Raw genomic sequence first — 13209 nt, forward strand, 5'->3', positions numbered from 1 at the left:
TCTGTTAAGTATTAAATATTAAATAAATATTTGTAAAAATAATCGTTTTAAAGTATTTTGATGAAAATTTTAATGTTGTGGGTGATTGTTGGGTGATTGTAGATTTTGTAGATGGCGCTGGTGGTTGTGAGGTTGATAAACGTTGGCGGTTCGAAGGAAATTTTTGGTCATAATTTAATTATTTAGCTGGTAAATATACTCAAATTTTACTTATTAATGATTATTGATGATAAATAAACAAGATTTGATAAGTTTCATCATTGATTTATATGATTTTTTAAGGTACTAAGTGCCAACGTCATCAAACATAACCCAGAAAGTACACGTATTCGTGGAGCATACCCAAAATGCTCATAAAATTCGAAACTAAGTCAGCCAGGGTGAAAGGATTATCGTTTCACCCTAAACGACCATGGGTTTTAGCGAGGTAAATTAATTTTTTTAATATTTAAGTTTATTTTATTAATAAAATTTCTGTATTAGTTTACACATCGGAGTGATTCAATTATGGGATTACCGAATGTGTACTTTACTTGAAAAATTTGATGAACACGACGGTCCGGTTCGAGGAATTTGCTTCCATAATCAACAACCCTTGTTTGTATCAGGGGGTGATGATTATAAAATAAAAGTATGGAACTACAAGCAAAAACGTTGCATTTTCACCCTTTTGGGCCACTTAGATTACATTCGTACAACAATGTTTCACCACGAATACCCATGGATTGTATCTGCATCCGACGACCAAACAATTCGCATTTGGAATTGGCAAAGTCGTGCTTGTATATGCGTTTTAACCGGCCATAACCACTATGTAATGTGTGCGATGTTCCACCCGACCGAGGATATGCTCGTTTCGGCTTCTTTGGACCAAACGGTTCGTGTTTGGGATATCTCGGGGTTGAGAAAGAAAAATGTTGCCCCTGGACCTGGTGGGTTAGAGGATCATTTAAAAAATCCGGGGGCTACTGATTTATTTGGACAAGCCGACGCGGTTGTAAAGCACGTCCTTGAAGGTCACGATCGAGGTGTTAATTGGGCATCTTTCCACCCAACTTTGCCACTAATTGTTTCGGGTGCCGACGACAGGCAAATTAAATTATGGAGAATGAACGATTCGAAAGCTTGGGAATTAGATACATGTCGGGGACATTACAATAACGTCTCTTGCGTCTTATTTCATCCAAGACAAGATGTGTTATTATCCAACAGCGAAGATAAAAGCATCCGCGTGTGGGATATGTCAAAAAGAACGTGTTTATACACATCAAGGCGAGAACACGAACGTTTTTGGGTGTTAACAGCTCATCCAACTTTAAATTTATTCGCAGCCGGTCACGATGGCGGCATGGTTATCTTTAAATTAGAGCGCGAAAGACCGGCGTACACCGTATTCGGAAATATTTTATATTACGTTAAAGAACGCTGCTTGCGTAAGCTAGATTTTACAACATCCAAAGACCTCCCGGTTGTTCAAATAAGAACTCCCGCGAAAACCCCGGTTTATAGCATGTCGTTTAACCCCGCTGAAAACGCTGTTTTGCTTTGTACTCGTGCTACTTTAGTCGAGAATAGCACGTACGATTTATACTCAATTCCAAAAGATGCCGATTCGAACGTTGAAAGTCAAGTCCCGGAAGCCGAAGGGAAACGATCGCCTGGAATTACTTCGTTATGGGTCGCCAGGAACCGATTCGCCGTTTTGGATCGAACTTATCAATTGGTTATTAAAAATTTAAAGAACGAAGTTACCAAAAAGGTTCAAACTCCTAATTGCGATGAGATATTTTATGCTGGAACCGGAATGTTACTTCTAAGGGATTCCGATTCCGTCATTTTATTTGATGTTCAACAAAAAAGAACTGTTGCGCAAGGTAAAAATTAATAAATTATTACTCCCTCCGTCCAGAAATAAGTGTCCCAATTACACATTAATTATTAACAGAATCGTTATCACTTTCGATTATTAATTAAAGTATCCTCTTCTTAATGCAAAAAGTTCTTGAAATGATAGACAATTTTTTCGAATTTTACAATTTTCACCGATTAAGTTTTAAAAATTCGTATAAAATCCACTTCTTGGAGTATGAGTATGAAAATTTTCCAAAGTGTTAATAAAAGTGTCCTCTTTCCAATGAACCAACCCGTTTTGAAAAATAACTTTTAGTTTTGGAGAAAACAATATTTGAAATAATTTTCAAAATTCGCTATAAAATTAATTTCTTGAAGGATCTTTGTGAAAATATCACCAAGTATTAATTAAAGTATCCTCTTCTTAATGCAAAAAGCCGTTTCGAAAAATCACTTTCAGTTCTTGAAATGATAGACAATTTTTTCGAATTTTGCAATTTTCGCCGATTAAGTTTTAAAAATTCGTATAAAATCCACTTCTTGGAATATGAATATAAAAATTTTCCAAAGTGTTAATAAAAGTGTCCTCTTTCCAATGAACCAACCCGTTTTGAAAAATAACTTTTAGTTTTTGAGAAAACAATATTTGAAATTTTGATAGTTTGCAATTTTCATCGATAATTTTCAAAATTCGCTATAAAATTAATTTCTTGAAGCATCCTTGTGGAAATATCACCAATTATTAATTAAAGTATCATCTTTTTAATGCAACAAGCCGTTTTGAAAAATCGGTTTTAGTTTTTGAGAAATACATTTTTGAAATGATCGACATTTTTTTCGAATTTTGCAATTTTCCCCGATTAAGTTTTAAAAATTCGTATAAAATCCACTTCTTGGAATATGAGTATGAAAATTTCCCAAAGTGTTAATAAAAGTGTCCTCTTTCCAATGAACCAACCCGTTTTGAAAAATAACTCTTAGTTTTTGAGAAAACAATATTTGAAATTTTGATAGTTTGCAATTTTCATCGATAATTTTCAAAATTCGCTATAAAATTAATTTCTTGAAGGATCCTTGTGGAAATATCACCAATTATTAATTAAAGTATCCTCTTTTTAATGCAACAAGCCGTTTTGAAAAATCGCTTTTAGTTTTTGAGAAATAAATTTTTGAAATGATCGACAATTTTTTCGAATTTTGCAATTTTCGCCGATTAAGTTTTAAAAATTCGTATAAAATCCACTTCTTGGAATATGAGCATGAAAATTTCCCAAAGTGTTAATAAAAGTGTTCTCTTTCCAATGAACCAACCCATTTTGAAAAATAACTTTTAGTTTTTGAGAAAACAATATTTGAAATTTTGATAGTTTGCAATTTTCATCGATAATTTTCAAAATTCGCTATAAAATTAATTTCTTGAAGGATCCCCACTAAAATATCCTCTTCTTAGAGTTGCTTTGTTAGTTAAATCAGCTTTAAAAAAGTTCATTTTGTATCTTGGATCCAAATAAGTTGACATATCTTTCTTATTAATTTCATTTTTATTCAAATATCGCAATAATGTAGGCAATGTAGGGTGTCACTTCAGAAATGTGCCAGAAATTATAACCTTTTACATCAAAATTAATAGAAACTTGAAGCCTACTAATTCTCTATAAATGATCTTTATTCATATGCCGCACTTTGTAATTATTACCTCCATGTACTTTCATGGTTGGAAGTAGGAAAACCTTATTCAAAGTATCCGAACTCAATTCGGAAAAGGCTTTTTCAACAGCAAAAATTAATTCGTCTACAATTTTGCAAGCCGATTGTTGATGCAATGACTGCATTGCATTAAAAAAGCCTAAATCTAAGACGTTTGTATCGGGACTATTGGATGGCTGACATAATATTTTGATTTTGAACCCAGTTCTATTTGATGCTTCATTAAACTCATTGTCACCAGGAAGAATATCTTGCTGGATCCAAATTGTTTGGCGACGACCAGATCTTGGCTAATTTGCTTGAATTTCAGGCAACAATTTTCCAATAATAAATCCTCCCATCACACGCTCTGGTCACATCAACCAGCCTAGGGATTTGCCAAAGATTGTCTATTGTCTCTAAAAATAGTAAAACACTTTCCCCGCTTGTTGAAATCAACAATACAACCAGCAGCAAGTTTAATAGCAATCAATTCCGCCTGTAAGACGGTGGTTCTTGTCCCTAAAGGTTTCGAGGATCGTTAGAAAAAAACCCAGCGTCTGCACTAATCCGTCTTTTTGAACCATCAGTGTAGATCTTGAAGGTTCTGTGTGTATCTACTACTGTGGGACTGATGTAGGTGAGGTACTTCTTTGGAAATACATATTTTGCTGGCATGCAGTCTGTCTTGCATTCGAATAATGGTGTGTCTAACACTGTTCCCCTTCAAAGTGTCGAACTGCTGCCGCTGTCCGATTTTTACTGCTCTCTTTAGCAGGATCCAAAAACACAAAAGGCCAAGTGCCAAGTTTTCCATCTAAGTTCTTGTGTTCAGAATGATTCCAACGTGGACGTGCTACAGCGGCTAAGAACATTACTTTTGTTTCAGCGTGGTTTCTCTTCGCCTTCAACTGGGTAGTACGTCTCAGCTGTTTTTGTATGGTAAAATCATTTCTCGTCTACATGAATTCGGTCATACATATCGATGAATTTGGAAGCTTCAGCATTTAAAATTTCTGGTTTAAGCATTGACAGCCAATATTTCAGTCTTTCAATTTTATTTTCGTTTTTGTATTAAATTTGTTCGCTGTCATTTTAGTTGAACCATGTTTCAGTTTCTTGTCCAAATGTTTTCCCTCTCTCCCATTATTTTCTTAAACAGGATTAAAAACTTATATTGTAGGAAAAATTACAAAACTTTAATGACAGTGAAAAACTTAACCTTTAATAAGTGTTTTCAAAACGACAACTGACGCAGCATTTTCTTAATTTTTGAAAAAAAAATCAATATCGCACACTTATTTTTGTACGGAGGGAATATTGAATTAAAAATAAAATTATTTCTTCGTTTACAGTAAAAGTAACAAGTTTACGCTACGTTGAGTGGTCATCAGATATGGGTTATGTAGCGCTTTTAGGTCGTCATAGTGTAACTATATGCAATAGAAAGTTAGATTTGCTTTGTTCACTTCACGAAAGTAGCAGGGTTAAATCTGGAGCTTGGGATGATTCCGGAGTGTTCATTTACACAACCAGTAATCATATAAAATATACTTTAATTAATGGGTAAGTTAAATAATAAAAAAATTAAATAAAATTAATTTTTTCTTTCAACAAATAGTGATCACGGAATTATCCGAACGTTAGATTTACCAATTTATATAACCCGGGTTAAAGGAAACAACGTATTTTGCTTAGACCGTGAATGCAAACCGCGCACATTCACAATTGACCCAACAGAATTCAAATTTAAACTCGCTTTGATTCACCATAAATACGAAGATGTTTTGTATATGGTTAAAAATGCTCGTTTAGTCGGCCAGGCGATAATCTCATACTTGCAAAAGAAAGGGTACCCGGAAGTTGCTTTACATTTCGTAAAAGACGATAAAACGCGGTTTACGCTCGCTTTAGAATGCGGAAACATTGAGATTGCTTTAGATGCGGCAAAATCATTAAACGACAAGCAATGTTGGGATCAATTAGCGGAAGCCGCTTTGATGCATGGGAACCATCAAGTGGTTGAAATGTGTTATCAACGTACGAAAAGTTTCGATAAATTATCATTTTTGTATTTAATAACCGGCAATTTGGATAAATTGCGTAAAATGACGAAAATTGCTGAGATTCGCAAAGAAAAATCTGCACAATATCATGGAACTCTTTTATTGGGAGACGTTGAGGAACGAGTTCGCCTTCTCAAACAAACCAATTTAAACTCATTAGCTTATTTAACAGCCGCCACCCACGGTTTAATCGAAGAAGCCGAAGAATTAAAGAGCACTTTTGGTGATAAACCCGTTCCTGATGTTCAACCAAACGCGAAATTCTTAAAACCCCCACCCCCTATTCAACAAGCAGAAACAAATTGGCCTTTACTGACAGTAAATCGTGGCTTCTTCGAAAGCGCTTCCATGGCTAAAACCTCCAATTTGGCCAATCTTGATATTGACACTAACATTGAGGGAGGTGATATTGTCGAAGTTGAAGGCTGGGGTGATGACGAAGACGAACAAGAAGACGGAGATGTTATTACGAAGAAAATGGATGTGGGAGGTGGTGATGGAGATGGTGGTTGGGATGTTGATGACACCGATTTAGTCATTCCTGAAGTTGCAGCTCAACAAACCGCCGCTGGAAGTGGTTTTATTCATTTACCTACTAGCGGTACTTCTAGCCAAACGATTTGGGCTAAAGTTTCGCAATTACCAGCAGATCATATCTCAGCTGGATCGTTTGAGTATGCTTGTAGGCTTCTAAATGATCAGGTAAGCTTTATTTTTATATCATTAATTTTTATAAAAATAATTTTTTTTAATTAGATTGGAGTGGTAAATTTTGTTCCATATCGCACGTTATTCTCAACATTATACATGTCATCAAAAACATATTTTACATGGCAACAAACGATTCCGCCTTTTAGTAACAACGTAAATCGTTTATCGAAAGATCCAAAGCGTCCACAACCTCAGCGTTTGATAACGATTAAACTAAAAGATTTAGTTCAACGTTTACAAGTTTGTTATCAATTAACCACCGGTGGTAAATTTTCCGAGGCGATTGAACGTTTCCAAGAGTTATTGCTTCAAGTGACCTTATTGGTTGTTGATAACAAACAAGAAACGGCGGAGGCGGAACAATTATTAAAAATTTGTAGCGAGTATATCCTTGGATTAAAAATGGAAACGTTGCGTAAAAGCACACCAAAAGGCACGATTGACGAACAAAAACGCCAATGTGAAATGGCGGCGTATTTTACACATTGTAATCTACAACCCGTGCATCAAATGTTGACGCTGCGAACTGCTTTGAACATGTTTTTCAAGATGAAAAATTACAAAACCGCCGCTAGTTTCGCTAAGAGATTATTGGAGTTAGGACCGCGACCGGAAGTTGCGCAGCAAACGCGAAAATTGCTTTTAGCTTGTGATAATAATTTAACGGATGAGCTTAATTTGCAATACGATGAACATAATCCGTTTAATTTGTGTGGACTTTCTTATAAACCGATTTATAGGGGTAATGCTGAAGAAAAATGTCCGCTTTGTTCCACAAGCTACTTACCGGAGTATAAGGGAAGTTTGTGTAACGTTTGCGAAGTTTCTGAAATTGGTATGAAATGTTCCGGGTTAAGAATTAGTACTCTACAAAGTTTGTATCATTAGATTTAAGAAAATAAGTATTATTTAGTTGTTTATATATATTAACGAGTTTTTTTTGTTATAAATGTTTTTATTTTGAATAAAGTAATCAGTTCTATATTTATTAATATCTTTTATTATTTCAAATAATATCTCATTGTTACATTGCACACCAAAAAAGGCACCATTGACAAACAAAAACGCCAATGTGGAATGGCGGCGTATTTTACACATAGTAATAATAATAATAAATAAATTTATTGCCATAATAAGAAACAAAAAATACAAATTAAAGAAAATGTATACATTTAACTTAATGCATAAATACGGGCAAAAGGGTCGATTTATCGCGTAAGCGATGTCTTCCAAACAACCCAATCAATCAGCAGTATACTAAGTTATATAAGAAAAACTATGAATAAACGGCAAGGTGCTATGCTAAACTTATGGTCACTAAAAACGGTGCATAATGATAGTTGCTGGAATAAAAGAAGAAGAGAAGAAAAGGGAGAAAAAAAAGTTCTCAAGAAGATACTTGGAGAGCCAATAAATGACGTTTTAGGTGGTTTTTAAATGTTACAAGGTGAGGAATATTACGGATCTCAGCAGACAGACTATTCTAAAGGGTTATTGCCTGCACAGCAAACGATTTATGGTAAATCTCGGTACTATGGGTCGGGAACATAAGCACAGAATCTAACTGAGATCTAGTGGGTAAACCATGCGACGACAAGCGTTGAAATATACAATACAGATACCTCGGGGTTTGATTGTGAAGAACAGTATATAACATAGTTAATATACAAAACGATCTACGGTTCTGACAGCTTAATATCTGCAAATAATTACGGTATGGGGTTATGTGTTGAGATCTCTCGAGATCAAAGATATACCGTATGCAGTTGTTTTGAAGTCTTTGCAGTTTGTTTCGTAGTGTTACCGAAAGTAATCTACAACCAGTGCATCAAATGTTGACGCTAACCGCTTTGAATATGTTTTTCAAGATGAAAAATTACAAAACCGCCGCTAGTTTCGCAAAGAGATTTGGTCTTTTGCGAAACGATCGTCTGTTTTCGCGAGGTAGGGGAGTGGCTTTATTTATCAGGGACACCCTTCGTGCTATGATTATCGAATCCTCCGATGGGTCAGTTCAGGGGGCTGAATTCATGCTTGTGGAATTGAAAAGTTCCTACAACAAGGCGTTTTTTATTGTCCTTCTCTTGTTAACTACTTTGATCAATTGGAGGAAACCTTTAAGAGGCACTCTTAATTATAACACTATTCTCCTGATGGGAATTTCAATATTTGTCTCCTAAAAATGACTCATGCAGTGATAAACTTCGCTTCATTGCTTCCTCATTACATTTGTCCATCCTGCATCTTCCTACATCGCATTCGCTTTCTGGATCTTACTATTACGACTCGTCCGAGCAGCATACTTACGCATGGTCAGCTCCCTGGTCCTCAATTTTCCAATCACGATCTAATTTACTGTACAGGGTGGGCAAATTTGGGTGTTATTATAGGCTATCTCAGAAACTATAAGAGATACGAAAAAAGTAGGTGCCATGTCCCGGTCTCTTTTTTCGAGACTAATTAAATCCCGCAAACATCAAACCTCTATCTTCTTTTGTTTTTAAGTTATAGCCAAAAAGTCAAATTTTCGTGATTTCAAAAAATGCTCATATTTCGTTTATTTTTCAAATTATAACAATGGGGTTGATACGTTCTTAAGACACTTTTTTAAGTGGAATATACTGCCGTTGAAAAGTTTTAAATATACTTGATGATTTTTGAGATACAACACAAAGTTGTGTTTTTTTAAATACAAACTACACTTGATTATGATGTTAAAGAAAAGAGCATATTTTTAGCTTTCCAATGATGTATCGCATGTATGGTGTATTTGCAGAAAATAAGCGTTAATTTTCAATTCGAAAATAGTAAGCGCTAATGTTCAAAATTTTGATTATAGTAGGCAGGTTCGGGCAGTAAATACTACCTAGTGGCTATAATATATGGTTTTGCACGAATATGACAGAATAAAGTTGGTTTTGTACCAACGAATAAAAACTTTGAATAGTTAATTTAAATTTCTCAGCATCTTATCCCTGACTTTGTTCACTAATAAAAAATGATTAGCATTTAAAGTTTGTTTATTAAAAATACAAGAAATGTATTAATTAATGAATAATTAAATATGGACAACTTCAGGAACTAAAGAGTCATAAACTGTCATCTTCTTCTACTCAACTTACTGGTTGTAAGATTAGAACAGTTATCATATCGGTTATCAATGAATGAAATCTTCGGTAGTATTTTCCCAGTTTTTCCCAAACATAAGATGTAGAAGTTTTTTGATATCAGCAATCTTTTCTTTTGAAATTGGGTGAGATAGAGGAAAATTAGGAATCATAAACTGGGAGCGGACTTTCCATTGAAACACCGTTTGAATGGGGATATGAAGACTTATGTATCAACTTCAAAGCGGACTCCAATATATTCTATATTTAATTTTATCGTTTTATTTAAAGATAATGCGGAACTTCTTAAACGGGAAACTAGTTTCGCAAAATTCACTAATGAAATGACAAGTAAACTCACGTTGCTATAGTAACTAAGTAGTATTTAGCGTTTTCTCGCCTACTATAATAAAAAATTTGAATTTTAATCTTTAATATTTTAAAAATTGAAAAATAACGCTTATTTTCCGCAGAAACATCATGCGTGCGATACATCATTGGAAAGCTAAAAACATGCTCTTTTCAGTAACATCATAATAAAGTATAGTTTGTATTTAAAAAAATACAACTTTATATTATATCTCAAAAATTATCAGCTATGTTAAAAATTTTTCAATGGCAGTATATTCTACTCAAAAAAGTGTCTTAAGAATGCATTAACCCCATTTCTCTAATGTCAAAAATAAACGAAATATGAGCATTTTTTGAAATCACTAAAATTTGACTTTTTGGCTATAACTTAAAAACAAAAGAAGATAGAGATTTGGTCTTTACGGGATTGGATTAGTCTCGGAAAAAGAGACCGGGACATGGCACCTAGTTTTTTTGTATCTCTTATAGTTTCTGAGATAGCCTATAATAACACCCAAATTTGCCCACCCTGTACAGTGCAAATGGGACAACATATTTCCTCGCAACGCATTATTTCCGTTCATGACCTGGGTCGTATTGATAACGATTTGCTGTTGTCTGATGCGCAAAAGATCGAATGGCCGATATTGATGGAAAGGTTGACTACTTCAACTTTAAACTTATCAATCGATATTAAGCCAGTATAAACCAGGGTATCTGTACTGTATAGATTCTTTGCTTATGTTCCCGACCCATAGTACTGAGATTTACCACAAATCGTTTACTGTGCAGGCCATAACCCTTTGGAATAGTCTGCCTACTGAGATTCGCAATATTCCTCACTTTATGACATTTAAAAACCATCTAAAACGTCATTTATTTGCTCTCCAAGTATCTTCCTAAGAACTTCTTTTTATATATATTAACGAGTTATAAATGTTTTTATTTTGAATAAAGTAATCAGTTCTATATTTATTAATATCTTTTATTATCATTTACATTTTTATTTAAAATAATATCTCATTGTTACATTGATATATACATTTTAATATATTATATTTTTCCCATCACAGCCTGTTAACATTCTTAATGAAGCACTTCTGGATAAATTTATTGCATTTTGTTTTTAAAATCTGGGTGTTCTTCCTTCGCGTACAATTGTTAGTGCTTGAAAAATGGCGGCTTTGTCAAGTTCGCTTTGAGTGGGTTTTTCGTTGTCCAAACATATTTCTTTAGCGCGGGGTCCGAAACATTCAAAAACTTTTGCGCGATAATCAACGACTGTGGCCACGACGTTTCCAGTTAAACATAAATATTCCAAACAGGGTAAATTACCAACGTTGGCTATTTGATTAATGTCGGTTATTTGGTTACTACTTAAATTTAAATTTTCTAATGAGTAAAGCTTTTTGAATCCTTCTAGTGAAGATATGAGGTTTTGAGATAAATCCAAAACGACCACATTTCCTAACTTTGTGTGCAAATCTTCGCAACTTGAGATTGAATTATCGTTTATGTAAAGATGAGTGAGTTTTGTTAATGAGGAAACGTCCCCTAATTTTGTAATCTTGTTATGACCCAAATAAAGCTTCTTTAAATTTGGGACTAAACTTAAAACTGGGCCAATTTCTGTTAAATTATTAAACCTTAAATCCAAAGACTCCAGTTTAGTCCATACTTGAGTATTGCACAATTGTGATTTATGTAATATATCGCATTGGAGGATATCTGATATATTTGTTATGGAAGATTTCGCCACAGAAAGTTTTTCAACGGTATTTCGAAGAGTTCCAAGACTAGATACGTTGTTTAAAGGCATGTAATGAATTGATAATGATCTCAACCCCTAAAAATAAATTTTTTATTAAAAAAGTGGTACAAAAAGGTTTTTAACATACTTTAAATATTGATAGATCGATAGGTAACTTATTTGGCTCTATGTTGCTTAATAAAAACTTTTTTGGAATCCCATTAATAGACAAACTTGTTAATTGAGTGCAGTAGTCTAAGACATGACTAAATTCGTACCTTTTATCTGTTTCTACAACGTTTGGGAAAGGTTGTTTTAAACAAATACTAATCGAATATAACTGAAAAAAAATTTTTTAATTAAAAAATAATCTAAAAGTGTTATACTTTACCTCTAATGGATTAAAAGTAGTAATTTCTTTGTTAACAATACTGTCGCCTTCAGTACAAAACCGGAAAGCCAATTTCTTTAATAAATAAAAGGTATCATACAGATTAAAATCTAAAAATTCGACGAATTCCCTAGGCATGGTGCGTTTTAAATAATTAAATATATTTTGTAAATAACATTCAAGAGCTTGTCGTCTAGTTTCGATAAAATTGGGGCACTTATTTCGAATGGTACGTTTCGGAGGTAGCAAATTCTTGGAAACACCGTGATCATTACACAGCATTTGGTGAAGGTCGTAAAATTCGCTGTAACGTCTCGAAACGGACCAAGTAACTTCATCCACACGGACGGATATTAAATAAAACGTTACGTTGTCCACATCTTTCACATTGGGTATTTGGAGCCCCGTTTCTCCAATGTGTCTCCAAAAACATGACATATTTTGTGTAATTTTTATTTAATTGTTAACGAACCTTCATTTTCTTTCGAAAAAAATACCTCCATATAACACCTTCCTGATATTTTGGTTATTTATTGCGTTTGATATCTTGTGTTATTATTATTATTAATTTTTTTTTAATATAATGGTTTGTACAGGTGGCGAAACTCTTTAATACGCATGCGTTTGAAGAATTTCAGTTTTTGGTTCATAGGTGGAGGTTAATATTTAATATTTATGTTACCCGTAACGGACCGAAATCGGACATTATTCAATTTCCCGATATTCTAAAGACAGGAAGAAGAACTCCAGTGCATAAAAAAAGGCTCAAAAACTCTTCCAGAAAACTTTAGACCAATATCTATGTTGTCGGTCTTTGCCAAAATATTTGAATCAGTTTTAAAAAGTAGACTATTGTCCCTTTTGAATACGACTGGTTTTCAAACTTGTAAGCAGCATGGTTTTATAGGCGGTAAGAGCACACAGACTGCTATTATATCATTGTTGGAATTTGTTTATAGAAATCTCAATGAGAGCAAAATTGATTTGGCTGTTTTCCTGGACTTGTGTAAGGCGTTTGATGTGGTTGACCATGCTATACTGCTTAGTAAGCTCGAAGCTTTGGGAATTCAGGGACCATCACTGACAGTTTTCAAAAATTATTTAAGAAATAGAAGCAGCAGGACTCATATAAAGAAAGTATGGAGTACCCCAGGGATCTGTCCTCAGTCCTCTGGTTTTTTTAATATATATAAATGATATAACGAATTGTTGAATGCATGATCTTGCCTTGTATGCGGATGATGCTGTTTTGTTCTACAGCGAGTCTATGAACTCTGTCTTTTCTGATGCTCAGTG

General features: G+C 34.0%; 2 protein-coding genes across 2 annotated transcripts; one reads left to right on the plus strand and one right to left on the minus strand.

Moving 5' to 3' along the window:
• Window positions 1-107: 107 nt before the first annotated feature.
• On the plus strand, window positions 108-7302 carry alphaCO (coatomer subunit alpha). The gene is made up of 6 exons (XM_023058960.2): window positions 108-189; window positions 283-427; window positions 484-1874; window positions 4893-5103; window positions 5159-6305; window positions 6360-7302. Exons 2-6 carry the CDS (start codon window positions 348-350, stop codon window positions 7200-7202), a joined length of 3672 nt encoding a protein of 1223 aa, XP_022914728.1. The 5' UTR covers window positions 108-189; window positions 283-347; the 3' UTR covers window positions 7203-7302.
• A 3434-nt stretch (window positions 7303-10736) lies between these two features.
• On the minus strand, window positions 10737-12526 carry LOC111425554 (nischarin). Its single transcript, XM_023059653.2, has 3 exons — window positions 11914-12526; window positions 11671-11862; window positions 10737-11618 (listed from the first exon to the last, which is right to left on the minus strand). Exons 1-3 carry the CDS (start codon window positions 12349-12351, stop codon window positions 10899-10901), a joined length of 1350 nt encoding a protein of 449 aa, XP_022915421.1. The 5' UTR covers window positions 12352-12526; the 3' UTR covers window positions 10737-10898.
• Window positions 12527-13209: the final 683 nt, after the last annotated feature.

This window comes from Onthophagus taurus, chromosome 8 (genome assembly GCF_036711975.1).
Source record: "Onthophagus taurus isolate NC chromosome 8, IU_Otau_3.0, whole genome shotgun sequence".
In the NCBI taxonomy this organism is placed as follows: Eukaryota; Metazoa; Arthropoda; class Insecta; order Coleoptera; family Scarabaeidae; genus Onthophagus; species Onthophagus taurus.